Consider the following 14,226-nt stretch of genomic DNA (forward strand, 5'->3'; position numbering starts at 1 on the left):
ACGGATGCACCGAGAGAGACACAGATGGATAGATTGAGAACGAAGGAGGGAGACTAAGAGATGAGCGCGAGAGGGACGGATGCAGGGGATGCACTACCTGATAGACAGACTGAGAATAAAGGAGGGAGAGAAAGAAGAATAGAAAGAGAGAGAGAGAGACAGACAAAGAAAGAAGGAGAGAGACAGAGGAAAAGAAAGTGAGAGAGAGACAGATAGAACGTGTGTGTGTGAAGAGAGAGAGAGAGAGAGAGAGAGGAGACAAGTCTTATCTCAAACTCTAGCTATGTGCTGAGGTTCCACTGCAGACACAGAGGCACCGAAAGAGTGAAAAAAAGACTGAGAGAGAGAAAGTGGCGGCGAATTTAAGCAAGAGGGAGGGATTGCTTCCTTCACCCAAAGCTAATGAACTTCTCCCCTGCCTTTCAGATATGTCGCTCAGGTTTTATCACACACACACACACACACACACACACACACACACACACACACACACACACACACACACACTATCTCCGAGTTGCAACACAGCTGAATCTCAGACACTACGGCTCCGAGAGCTTTTATCAAATTAACCAATACTCTCTGAAACAGGCACTTGTTTATCTTTCATGATTTACAACCATCGGAAGAAAGGGAAAAAAAAATGAAATCATAGTCGCAAAGCGGAACCCTTTCCCCAAACTCCTCCCCGAAAAGGGGGTGGTCGTGGGGGGGTCGGATCAGGCAGGAATAATGCAAATAATGATCACAGATCGTCTCCTGAAGGGAGTTTGGAGTTAATAACGTTAATAACGCCAGTATGCCCAACTCCTCCTCTGTAAATGACCGTATTATTTGGAGCGTATTAAATTTTTAGGCTCCTGAACGCTCCCTCTCTGCCTGGCCCGAGCACAGCTAGTTCATTAGAAGAAATGAATAGCTCAGCCCGGCTCATTTAAATGGGGCTGTCTTCCACCGGCTCTCGCTACACTCCGTTTCTGTCACATGCTTCCAAGAATCATTGACTCTTATTATACATGTAAATGGCTATCATAAAAATAAAAATTTCATTTAAGATTGTTAACGACTTTTTTCTTTTCTTTTTTTTTTCTTCTTTTTTTTTCCTTCTGCACAGCAGCAGCAGCAGCAGCCTGGCTTCCTTTAATGATTACCCTCTCCCCCTAATTAAAAGTATTTATCTCTCAAGCATCCGTGACTGCCGCTCGCTCGCCAATGACGCTTGCAGAAGAAAATGTACAAAGTTTGCCGGGTCTCCCTCGTCCTAATGTGGCGCTAATTACAAATGAGGGTGTCAGGGAACTCCAAATATCTCATACTCGCTGAATCTGATGGTACGTTTAAAGAGAAATGGTTAGCTCTGGTGCTAATTAGGAAGATCGAATTTACAAAATTTATTTTGTTTTTGGTTTGGTTTGTTTTTTTCGTTCTAGGCATCGCTCCCAGTCGGAAATGTCATTCGATTCTTTAAAAAAAAAAAAAAAAAAAAAAAACGTGAAATTGCTGTCAGAATTACTTCTTGGTGATTGAAGATGGAATAAATCCAACAAAGTGCACACAGATGGAACAGAAGTTGAAGAAACTACGCTTAACTTCTTAAGATTTTTATTTATTTATTTATTTATTTATTTATTCATTTATTTATTTAGACCCTAATAAAATGTTTGACAAATTCTGTAACTAACTCTTTTACAGTGAGAGACGTTTTTTTTTTTTAAATTATTTATTTATTTAGTTTATTTATTTATTTATTTATTTACTTACTTACTTACTTACTTACTTACTTACTTATTTTAGACCCCAATAAAATGTTGGACAAATTCTGTAACTAACTCTTTTACAGTGAGAGACTTTATTTATTTAGGTTTTTTTTTTTTTAATTTATTTATTTACTTATTTTAGACCCTAATAAAATGTTCGACAAATTCTGTAACTAACTCTTTTACAGTGAGAGACTTTATTTATTTATTTATTTATTTGTTTGTTTGTTTGTTTGTATAATATATGCATTATTTACAATATTAGCAATGATGTTTACGTAAATGCACCAATACGTTAACATTTTTTCTTCATACAAAGTGAGTCTTGTGATTCCCGTAAAATTTCACCGATTCCGATAAATTCGAATCTCTGTGCTGTGCTCTGACTATGTAAATGAAAGGGGCGTGTTCAAAGAAATGGGCGTGGCTTGAGATGCTAAGTAACAAAAGTGTACTGTACCATCTACAGAGCTTCTCAGAATGTCGGTCTCGTTCCACACGTGCTCCACACCGCTGTCCCGCATCTCGTCCTCCTCGTCGTCGACTTTCGTCATAAGGGCGTGGCCAAGTCTCGGGGATAGTGGAGCTGCCGGCTCGTGATTGGCCAGGCTGGCTGGACTGGCAACGCCATTCAGTAAGCCGTCCTCTTCGGAAACCAACAGCTTGTCTTCTTCGTCCGTCTCTGATCCAGTCTCCACTACGTTCTCGTAGTTTAGCACTGAAACAACATGGATGGGTTTTTAATCGATTGTGTGTTTGTGTGTGAGTGTGTGAGTGTGTGTGTGTGTGTGTGTGTGTGTGTGTGTGTGTGTGTGTGTGTGTGTGTGACCAGCTGCTACTCTGAGGTGCCAAAATAGCCTGAGATTCCAGGGAGCTGCACCTTTCACACATGCTTCACATTCCCATTCCATCAGACGTAGCAGATGTAAACACATCACTAATATCCCTTCGTTTCATCACTAATTCATTGGGCTGATTGATCGGTCTAATTTCCAAGCGCGTTTAACGGAATATATTTTCCCCTTCAGGTGTGTGAAGGTGTTTTTCTCCCGCTTTATCGCTTTCCTCCATGCCTTTCCTTACAATGACAAATCTTTGGAAATATCTCAAAAAAATATACGATATGTCAGTGGTGTCAGTGACAAGTGAGTGACGAACGCATGCCCTAAGGGCTTTCCTCTCTTCAGGAGAAAAAAATAATATATATATATATATAGACATATCCAAATGTCTGAATCTTAAAAGCTCTAGGAAAGAAAAAAGAAAAAAAAGAAATCGGATAAACTTCTCATTCATCCGCTGACCTGCATTTAAAATACAAATGCATCAACAACAACAACAACAAAAATAAACAATGTAGATATTTACTAAACATTCCAGAGAGAACGCGAGGCTCGTCTTTGGAATACTATCAAGTGTGAAAGCATGACATCATGGGAACCAACAAAAGAGAAAAACAATAAAAGAGTTTTTCGGAGCTGGTCCTGCGCGCTGCAGCCGCTCGATAACGCGAATCGGTTTGTATAAAAAAAAAGCACAAGGCTCGATGCCAACCAGAGGGGGAAAAAAAAACAGAGGGAAAATAATTATGTCGCTAACTTTTTTTCCTGAGACTTGACTTTTCGTCACATATCATCCAGCCCTGTGAATAAAAAAAAAGACTCTCACGGATGTGAATAACCTAAAAAATAAAAAAAAGGAGGTGGTGGGCGGGTGGGGTGGGGGTGGAGGGGTTATATTGTGAAAAGCACAGGCTTTCTTACCGTTCCCCTGTGGACAGAAAAGATTACACCGCGCATATCTGTTCATAACATGATCTTTGGCTAATCCGCCGGCCCGCACTTGCCTTCCGAACAACTGCACAACAGGTGCAAATTAAAATGAAAACGGCGACGGAGCCGAGGCCAGAGGCATCCGCTGACCTGGGCTGAATACCAATTGACGGAGGAAACAAAACCTTTTCAAGAGGTGTGACCACAAGGGTTTAGGCAAGTTCAGACTGGGTAATGCCCTTACTGATAGAGAGGGGGTAGTAGAAGGAAGAAAGCAAAAAAAAAGAAAGAAGACAAAAGAAGAGGGGGAGTTGAAGGAAGAATAGATGAGGAGAAAGGAAAGTGAGACATTCAAAACTTGATGTGTGGTCCAGATATACCTTAGGTGCAATTGATAATGTGCTCCTTTTACCCACCCACTCACCCCCTTTATTTTGCCCCGTGCCCACCCCTCCACCTACTCCGACAAGGGTTTTAACTCTTTCCCCGCTCGGTGTCATACAGGCAGCGTGTGTTTTGGTTTTTTTTCCTTTTTTTTTTCTCATGGGGTTTGTGTGAGGTGAGGGTGTAACACAAAGAAACCCGAAGGCCTGGGAAGCCTTGGACGTAGACCCCCTCTTCCTCTTCTCCACCAAACTCCCCCACCACCCCTTATCCATCCATCCTTCTCAAATACTGATCTACAGGCTGAAGTGAAAGAGCTGCGTGGCAGAAGATGGCTGAATGAAATTATCTAAGGCTGGACAGGTTTAAAAAGCTCTTTCTTATACTTTTCCACACAACACACAGGGCAGGATGCAGTGGGCGTGACCGATTCCAAATGGCTCATCGATGAAGGGCAACGAGGAAATAAATAAGGGAAGAATTTAAACGATCCTTTCCGAAGAGAAGTCTTTACACGAGGTCAAAGGAAAACTCCACCCTGAAATCCATCATATATGTTTTTCTTCTTTCGAACGTTTTGCTTTTGTTTCGTTAACGTCTCGGTTGCTGCTGCATTTTTCGCTTTTTATTATGAAATATGCTAATGCTAATGCTAATTCTAGTTTTAACAAACTTACAGTTTTGGCTTTTAGTTCCTGCTTCTTTTTTGTACCGAATCGAATACGGTTACTAAAATGAGAAGAAATATAGTTTGATGGTACGACAAAAAGAGTAAAGTGCTGCTGCATCGCTGTCCTTCAACAGAGACGGATGACGAGGTGAGCGAAAGGCATCGTAGGTAACGTAGGACACTGTACACCAGTGAACAACCAATCAACTGCACAATTAAAGTCTCTTGATATACAAGGCATTTAGAATCACTTTTAAATTCTTGGGAATAACATGAAAATAAACTCTTGATGTGTTTCCGTCTAGCGCGCATCATTATTGAGATCTTAAAGGCCAAAGGTTTCGGGTTGAGTATTAGCGTAGCGGTGTGCATGTTAGCCTGAGCGGCACAGCATGTTAGCAGATGAGTCATAAAACAGAGACAGACAGACAGACAGACAGACAGACAGACAGAAAGAGAGAGAGAGGGTGGAAATAAAAGAGAACGCGAATATAAGGAGCGTAATAATGAGTAGAAGTTAAAATCTGCCAGCAACTTAGTACTTACTGTTGGACGTTTTTGAAAAGAATGAACAATAATGGCGGGGGAGGGCAGAACTTTGCTAATTCAGACAAGGAGCGAGGGAAAAATTTTTTACTCAAGTGTGTGTATTGTTTAAATGGCATCTCTGACAGACAGCCATTCCTCGGCTGGCATTGTGCACTTCAACGCAATAATTCCAACCTGCTAATGTCACCATGGCCATTATTTCTGTTCCTCACCTCTCTGCTAATCAATCTTTTGTGTTGCGAGCAGCGAGAGACAAAGAAATGATAATGTTTACTTCTCGGCTAAGTTCTCCTCAGATGACAAGCTCTATTTGGTTCTGCCTCATCCAAGTGTCAGCCGCAACAAAGGCAATTACGCCTGCCATTCTCCGTCTGATGCTACCTGTTACGTCTGGCGGCTTTTCTCTCCTGCTTTTGATCTCGAGTAAATAAAAGGAACATCTCTCACTCGAATGCTACAGATAATTAAAATGACACCCTTAATTGCCCCAGTCTCAGTTAATGCTAGGCTTAGCGCTCCCCATCGTAACCTATTCATGGCGCTCATATTGGCCTGTCAGTTAGACGGTACACAGGGCAGACGCTAATGACATGTATTGTGCATTTGGTATTGATTATGATGACTAGTGCCTCCGCCAGCGGCTAGCGACGCTCTGAGGTAAAGGGACGCTAAAAATGAAAATAGTTTTTTTTTTCCTTCTTCTTCTTCTTCTTCAAATAAATAAATAAATAAATAAACAACGTTGTTTAGTCTGTTTAGAACAGACGTGCGAGGGGGTTTGTGGCAATTCGGCGCCATTAGCAGGGAGCACAAACGGTCATAAAATCATTTAAAGGCTGAAAGTGGAGGGAATCGTGTCCTTTTGTCAGAGTTTTTCGACTCAAAAGAACGCCATTGCAGCTCTCTTAAACTCAAGGCACGTTTAATCGCTTGTGTATATCAAGTCACAAAACGGCTACAAATACAATCCGTAAACGCGTAAATTTAAAACTGAGGAAACGACACATTATTAAGCCAAATAAAGCAATTCAGAGCACTAACAGGAAACGGATAATAAAAAGCCTAGTCCGCTGATCCATTTCTTACCTGTTAACATCAATAAACCCGATGAGTTGTAGCGGACACGGCGTTACGGCACCGCCGTGTGAAGATTTATAGCGTTTTGAGGTAAATTTCTATCGTTTCGAAGAATCCCAGACTATTTAATCGAAGCAGACAGTCTGAGAAGAACAGGAAGTCTTGCGTACCTTTAGTGCTCCTCAGCAAACATCTTGTCCGGAATAATGCTCTTTTAGTCTCCTGTGTGGTTAATGTCTCCATCCCTACACTCTCTTTAACCACAATCCAACCTGGAGGCATGTTTTCTTTCAAACACTCTGAGTAGATCCAGATCCTGATCCTGATCCAGGGTAAAACCTGCGCTGCTGCCCAGACGACGGCCTCTGGTTATGGGAGAGCAGGAGATCAGAGCTCCCCTGAGGTCCTGAGGTGGATGGAGCTATTCCTGGATCTTCTGCCTTGCTGGAGCAGCTGCTGCGTGTCAGTATGGGTAATAGGTGAGGACGGTAACCCTATTGGAGGATAACTATGCCCTTTCCTGCTTGTCTCATACACACAGATCACCTGAATGGCTCAAGGGGGGGTCATGGTATGTGTCTGTGTGTGTGTGTGTGTGTGTGTGTGCCAATGGGAATGTGGGTGTAAAAGCATTAAGGTGGATGTTAATGCTGGCTGTTCGTTAAGCAATGAGAGTAAACTGTCCTCGTTGCCTTTCACAACAGTTTACAGCTCTGAATGGCGACGCTCATGAATATTCAATCTGCTATCAAAATTTTAAAAAAAATATATAAATAAATAAATAAAAGAACTTTTTTTTTTTATTATTTATTGCCAAATCCTTTACAGATTATATTAAATGTTGTACAGACAGAACAGATATTTAAAAAAAAAAAAAATACGTGGTTGAGAGAGAGAGAGAGAGAGAGAGAGAGAGAAGGGGGAAAAAAGGACAGTGGCCAAAACTGAACAAAAGAGTGAGGCCTGCCCCATGGATGGCAAAAAAAAAAAAAACCCAGTGAAGTGTAAAGCAAACCAAACCAACTCCGGAGTGTTTCTGAGCCCTTGTGGGTCTGTGTGTGTCAGCGAGGGGGTTGTTATGTTCAATCATTTCTACCATGAGGCAGCCAGCCACGGTAGCTGGGCCCTAATTGAATTAAAGTCCTGTTTATTTGCTGAGGCCGAAGCAACAGGCTGGGGAAAAAAAAAAAAGCACACCGAAATCATAGAGCTTTGCTCGGCCGCTCGGCCGCTCGGCTCGGTGGCCTGACTCTCCTCTTCTAGTCGTCCTGCCCGAGTTCGCCATCTGTACTCACTCACACACACATGCTCCTGGCCCAGCGTCCCCCACCTCCCAGACACAGGAGCCAAAAAACAGAAGAAAAAAAAAAATAGAGAGAGAGAGAGACCGAGGCATACAAAAGCTCCCTCAGCTGCCCCCAAGACCAGCACCGGGGGGGGGGGGGGAAAGGAGCAGAAAGAAGATAGGAAAAAACAAAAGAAGGAGTAAAAATGGTTGCCCAGGTGAGCGTAGGTTTTTCCGGGTTTCCTACTGTGCTGACATCCGTCAAGCAAAGGAAAGGTTAAAATTAGAAAATTTAATTTATTTGATAATTTCCCAGAATAATTAGAGTTAATATGGGTTAATTAATATGCAAATCTCTGAGCAGATGTTCGACAGAGGAGTCTTGCACAGGGAAGCAGTCTGCTCTCTCTCTCTCTCTCTCTCTCTCTCTCTCTCTCTCTCTCTCGCGTGCTTTTGGCTGTCACTTACTGGCCGTAATTGCTGTAACTAACCAAATACACACAAAACCTTTAGCAGAGTTTAAAGGGAAAAAAAAAGAAGCTCTCAGCCCGACTGTCGGAAAGCCGCTACTTTCATCGCACAAAGACGCACACTTGTTATTTTCTCGCATCTGAAAAGCTCTTTTATGCTTCAGCCATTTTCAAATCGAATGCTCAGGATACTCCATATTTTCTTTCTTTTTTTCATCGGGCCTTGTTTATTCCATAAACCTGTATAAATAGAAAAGATGCAGGGACCGAATCGAGCGACGAGTGCAGAGACACCTGGTCCCTGGTGTTCGTTGTATCTGGGTTGTTGATGTCTTCCCACCTAAATCTGTTCTCATTGTGGAGCGTGTGAGCAAGGCAGGCAGATCTGGCAGCGGCGTGCATGAAAGGGAGTGTGAAATGGTGCTTGACTCGTCTGAATCAGGTCGCCTATCAAATATTTACAACCCCCTAAAAAAAAAAAAGAAGAAGAAGAAGAAGAAAAAAGTGCTCAGCTGCGATATCAGGCCCGAGCCGCGATCCGCCGTAACCGACTCCGGATCAGAGAAAGCTGAGTGTTAATGAACATAATGCTTTAAACATATGAAATGAAAAGTTTAATCAAGGACAAAAGAACGAGCGAGGTCAAAAAATTATAACACGAGAAAGAAAGATTTCCGACTAAAAAAAGGCTTACCGGTAATTACATACACAGGAAATGATGCAAAGTGATTAAAGTGATATTAGATTATGTAAGCGTGCTCGGAAAAAAAAAAAAAAAAAAAAAAACGTGTGAAAGGATGTATGGAAAAATCAAACAGGACGGAGAATGAATACGTCCTGACGTTTTATCCGTCGTTTAATGTATCGTACAGACGGTTGTGTAATAAACATGTGTTTACAAGTCTGTATTTCTGACAAACAGGGATCTGTGATTGTTTTGTATTTTGTCACAACACGCTTCTTATTAGTTGTCCAAGCACCAGATTATTATTATTATTATTATTATTATTATTATTATTATTATTATTATTATTATTATTATTATTATTATTACTATTATTATTAAAGAATATAAATTAAATCCGATCCCACATATTAATGCACACCAAGATTGAAATAAATCTGCACAATGTGGAACAGTTTAAAAAGGTCCCAGGGTGCAAAAAGTTTGAGATCTGCTTCTAATACATCTAAAAGTTGTTGTGTGCTTTCTAAGAGTTTACGATTGATGCCAATCCCTGTACACACACACACACACACACACACACACACACACACACACACACACACACACTCCACCATCTAGCATGGCCGAGCGCCATGGGTACACGCCTCTCCCACCTCCCCTACCAATGCTCTTTTACACACTGGCACAGAGACAATCTCTCTTTTCCTATCCTCCTCCTCTCTCTCTCTCTCTCTCTCTCTCTCTCTCTCTCTCTCTCTCTCTCTCTCTCACACACACACACACACACACACACACACACACACACACATACACTCCCAGGTAGTGGAATGCGCTGACAGGGTCAGTGTGAGCTGTTGTTGGTTTGATGCATGGTGCAGCGGGCGCCAGATTGATAACGTACAGTCGGGTCTTATCAGCAAGCCGGGCTATTTAATAAGAGAGGACTCTGCTGATCTACTCAGATCTCTCTCTCTCTCTCTCTCTCTCTCTCGCTCTCTCTCGCTCTCTCTAATACACAGACTCAAAAGTCCACAACCCTGAAATCCACAATTCATTCTTTATTATAGACAGAAAGTTAGCACACCCTTCTTTATTCAATCGACAGGAATGAACAAAAAATGGTATCATGACATGATATGATTATTACTATAGAATAGAATTATTACACTACATATATGTTCTTATTCATGCCGTCATCTTTACACATGAAACGTACATATTTGTCTTTTTTTTTTTGACACGTAACAGTGTTTCGAGGCCCTGTAAGAGTTTTGTCCTCGCACCGGGACACGTCATCACCTCTTAACTCCACCACTTCTCACCGCAACAACGCATGCAAAATTCCAAATACAATACAAATACAATAATACCTTTTCCATTGAAATGAGTAATAGTCTGACCTGTTAATACTTGGCAGGGCCTGAATATTAAACGTTGAGTTTTTCAGCAGCTTGTCCTGTCAGGAAAACGAATGTGCTTTTTTGGCGAGCCACGGCGAGGATGTTCTGAGTAGAAATAAGCAAAAGAAAAGAAAAAAAATCCCTCTAGCTCAAGGGCCGTACGCGTCGTTTTAATAAAAAGGAATCCGTAAAAATAAATTAGGTGCACTAAATATATGCAAATTCAAATGTAAGCAAATCAGTGCAAAAATTATTTTTTTTCCCCCAAAGCTGATTAAAAGCATTAATAAATCTATATACACTATTGCTCCAATCTGATATTGTAAATTTATTACACTTCCTGTAAGATTAATTAGAATGCTACAGTAACATATTGCACTGCCAGAGCAGATTACTGTGCGTTTTTGTTTAATAATGGCCAAGTCGGACCTCGGCTGTAATTATTCTCCATAACGTGGCTGTTTGATGGTGATTTTCTTTATGGTGTGTATTTAATGGGATGAAACGGTAGACAAAAGGAAGCGTGTACGCTCGTGCTGGAAGGTGGTTTCAGCAGTTCCGCGGCTAGGGCATGAAAACGATATTCCTTTAATGTTGAAATCAAACGCCTGTTTTTTTTTTCCCACATAACTTTTAAACACCTCCTTTTTTTTTTTTTTTTTTCCACGAGCCGCCTAAACTATCAGGCAGACTCGGAGATAAGAGAGGGTGAAAATAACACGTCGAGCTGGTCAAGGTTGCGGTGCATTCTTCGGCGAACGGCTCAGAACAACCTTTATGAAAGGCTGCAACATTTATCTAAGGGACACTGAGCGAGCACCTGAAGATCGGCATTATCGGTCTGTCACTGACTCCTGACGGAGCAAAACACCAAGGTATGTAAAAACAAAATCCTCACGTGTTTGATCACATTGTAATCTTTTCCGTGGAGCTTCTGGGAGGAAAAAAAACAAACACTAGCATGACAGAACTGGGAACTAGCGTTAAATACGCACAGGAGGTTATACATGTATATATGTGATCACTAACACTTCCCCCTAAAACACTGAAAGGTTAGAACTAACTTTATTTTGTGGAATATTGACGATGGGTTTTTGTGAATGTGAATGAAAGAAATTTGTTTCAGCCAAGAATTTATTTAAGAAATGAAACAGGCTGGCAAAGACGCCATTTTGGACATCTTCCAAGTTCGAGTAAAACCAGGCCGTAGTCTGGGCTGAAAGTTCCTGGTACTTTCCGAACACAATGAACGAACAAAATCGGTGTGAAGGCACATTTTCTGAATAGCATCTGTGCTCCAGGCTGACGGAGGTCGATTAGTGTCATAAAACTCTGCCAGTGCTGAAGCCGGGGGTCACGAGGGGCGGGGAGAGGGTTTAAAGGGGGTCAGAATTGTGTGCGTGTGTGTGTGTGTGTGTGTGTGTGTATGTGTGTGTGTGTTGGGTTATAACTTGATGTGGGGAAGGGGTAGGGGGGCAGAAGTCCGCAGATGGTGTAAAGATCAGAGGGGGACTATCCAGGTGAGGGGCTCAGCCCCCCTGGCCAGTCCAATCTGAGCAGCTCATTCAAATGCTAATGAGGAAGTAAAGCACATCTGTTCCCCCCCTACCAGGCTGGATCTTTGTCACCTGAATAGCTTCCCCACCAGGTATCAAACAAGCAGCAGGAAACAGCCCCTTTTCATCCTGCTACCTCCACTCTCCAATCAGCAAATGAGGCCCTGGTGACTCCAGGAGCCCCCGAGTTCTCCCACTCCGAGCCAGTCGCACCTGACACTGTAACACTCCCCGATGAGTTAATGCAATAGACAAGAGTGTTAAGCTTCACTACTTCAATGAATCCACTCCAAAACCTAACCTCCCAAATGTCACCCTCTAACCAAAACAACACAGGTTTTCCTTGTACCATTCTTTCCTGCAACATGGTAAAATTGGTTACCATGGTAACTGCTAAAATGATCATCTACCAACCAGACCACTATACACTCACCTAGCAACCTGCTAACATGTAACACGTATAACTAATACAATAAGCACCCACTTTTTGTTTTACCTCACTAGTCCAACACTAGTTCCCCTCACATCCTGTATGTATCCGATGTGTCTTTACCCCTTTTCACTCCAACATCGCAACCCATTTATGATACTATTAACCAAACAGAGCAACACATCCGTCGACCTCCACCCTGATAGCGTCCCAGTTCTTACCCAGCATCTTGCTGACCTCCAGTGAGAGAGAACATTTTCACTGATCCATGTCCACTTTTTATACCTCGACTAAACTAACACATCTTGATCTCAAGCATTAATTTTACACATTGCTAACCTCCAGTCTGGTAGTATGTTTATACTATGATCCATCCAATGTCCCAAACTTGTTAACCTCTGGATTTTGATACCCAAAATAACCTTGCCTCACCTGCCCAACCTGATGAAGGTTGCAGTTTAAAGGGGCAGTGGTGGCTCAACTGGTTATGGCTTTGGGTTGTTGATCGGAGGATCGGAGTTCAAGCCCAGCCAAGCTGCCACTGCTGGGTCCTTGAGCAAGGCCCTCAACCCTGCACTCTGACCCCAACCTCCTCAGTTGGGGTATGTGAAGAAAAGAATTCCACTATACTATAATGTATATGTGGTGAAAATAAAGGCTTCTATTAAAGATACCAAGATTAAAAATATCCTTCTGAATAGTATCCCAAAGCCTTAACAGCTAATGCCCCACTAAGCCCATTACCAAACATCACTTTGCGGTGTGGAACCACATCCAACCTAACATCTACCAAACCCTTTCTTACCTTAACCACAGGCACGTTTACTTAACCCTCCGATTTGACAAACCTCTCGCGACCAACCGACCGAGTTTTCTACGTATCTGCCTAACCTTCAACATATTATAACTTCGATATTTGTATCTCTCACCTCTTCTCAACGAGCCCGAGAAGACACCACACGTTGCTAACATCCAAAAGCTATCCCTATCCCTATGTCTTATCTTCTACAACACTACCTTGGTGCACTCCCACTGACGTATTGCCGACGGTACGGCTTCTTCTAAATAGAGAAATCGTGTGTGAAAAGGTGTGTGCTAACAGTAAACCTCAGCAGACCGGGCAAACAGAAGTTCTTACCGAATCTTATTACTAATGCATGAAGCAGGTGCATGTAAACACAAACGGAGCAGTTTTGTCGGCATCGTTTGTGCTTTTTTTTCTTGCTCCCTCCCCCTATGCTGTATCACCTACCTTTTCACCGCCTGCTTCACAAACACACACACCACATATTTAATTAGCCTCTGCTGCGAAGAGCCACCTCTGTCTCTCTCTCTCTCTCTCTCTCTCTCTCTCTCTCTCTCTCTCTCTCACACACACACACACACTCAGTCAGAGAGAAGAGCTGTGGTTTCCAGCTCAGCGCTGACGACCTGAGACAGTCCCCCCCCGAAACACAAGGCATACTGTGGGGGAACCTCCTGCTGGTCTTTCACATGCTAAAAGCACCTTTCTAAAGCTTAATCTTCAGGCAGGCCAGTTAAACAAAACGGCCCCCTATACGTTTATTGCACAACAGAGGCTGTTAGCATGACAAAGGCCTTCATATCCATCTCGTCATTCTGAAAGCACGGCTCCATTCAAATTTACGGCACAAATCTTCATCCGTAAGGCTACGAAGTAGTTTATGGAATCATACTATTTTAGAACCTTTAACAGATATATATATATATATATATATATATATATATATGAATTTTCTAAGTGCTAACAAAATGCTTTGGCACTGCAAAAATAACACACAAATTTTCTTCTTGGATACACAATATATGATATTCATGCATGTCCCTTTACATAATTGAGTAGATTCTTTTCACGCGAGTGAGCTGTGGCAAGATTCCACACTGGATATCAGGATGTAGAAAAAGAAATTTTGATCTAAGGATTTTCTTTCCTCTCTTACCTTCCCTTCTCTTCTCTTCCCTCTACTCAGCCCATGGGTTTATTCTCCATGTGTTTCCGTCAATCTGCTTCTTTTTTGATCAGGGGCATGAAAGCTGGAGCTTGTGTGAGCGCCGGGTACCTGGGGTATGGCTAGGTGCTAATTAGCGCAGCAGGATAATTGATGTGTAGATTACACTGTGAACAAATGCCTCGACTTGTTTGTTCTTCTCACTTTTCCTGTGCCCC

The 14,226-nt window shown here is 42.2% G+C and overlaps 1 protein-coding gene across 4 annotated transcripts in view; it reads right to left on the minus strand.

Moving 5' to 3' along the window:
- Positions 1–14,226, minus strand: part of zeb2b (zinc finger E-box binding homeobox 2b) — a 76,492-nt gene that overhangs the window by 17,416 nt on the left and 44,850 nt on the right. For 2 of the 4 annotated variants that reach the window (XM_047813848.1, XM_047813846.1), the window contains exon 3: positions 2,218–2,475. In XM_047813848.1, coding sequence (XP_047669804.1) covers positions 2,218–2,475 — 258 coding nt within the window. Of the gene's footprint in view, positions 1–2,217; positions 2,479–14,226 lie in introns of all 4 variants that reach the window. The other 2 variants (XM_047813847.1, XM_047813845.1) reach the window with 1 other exon arrangement.

Source organism: Tachysurus fulvidraco, chromosome 5 (genome assembly GCF_022655615.1).
Source record: "Tachysurus fulvidraco isolate hzauxx_2018 chromosome 5, HZAU_PFXX_2.0, whole genome shotgun sequence".
NCBI lineage: Eukaryota > Metazoa > Chordata > Actinopteri > Siluriformes > Bagridae > Tachysurus > Tachysurus fulvidraco.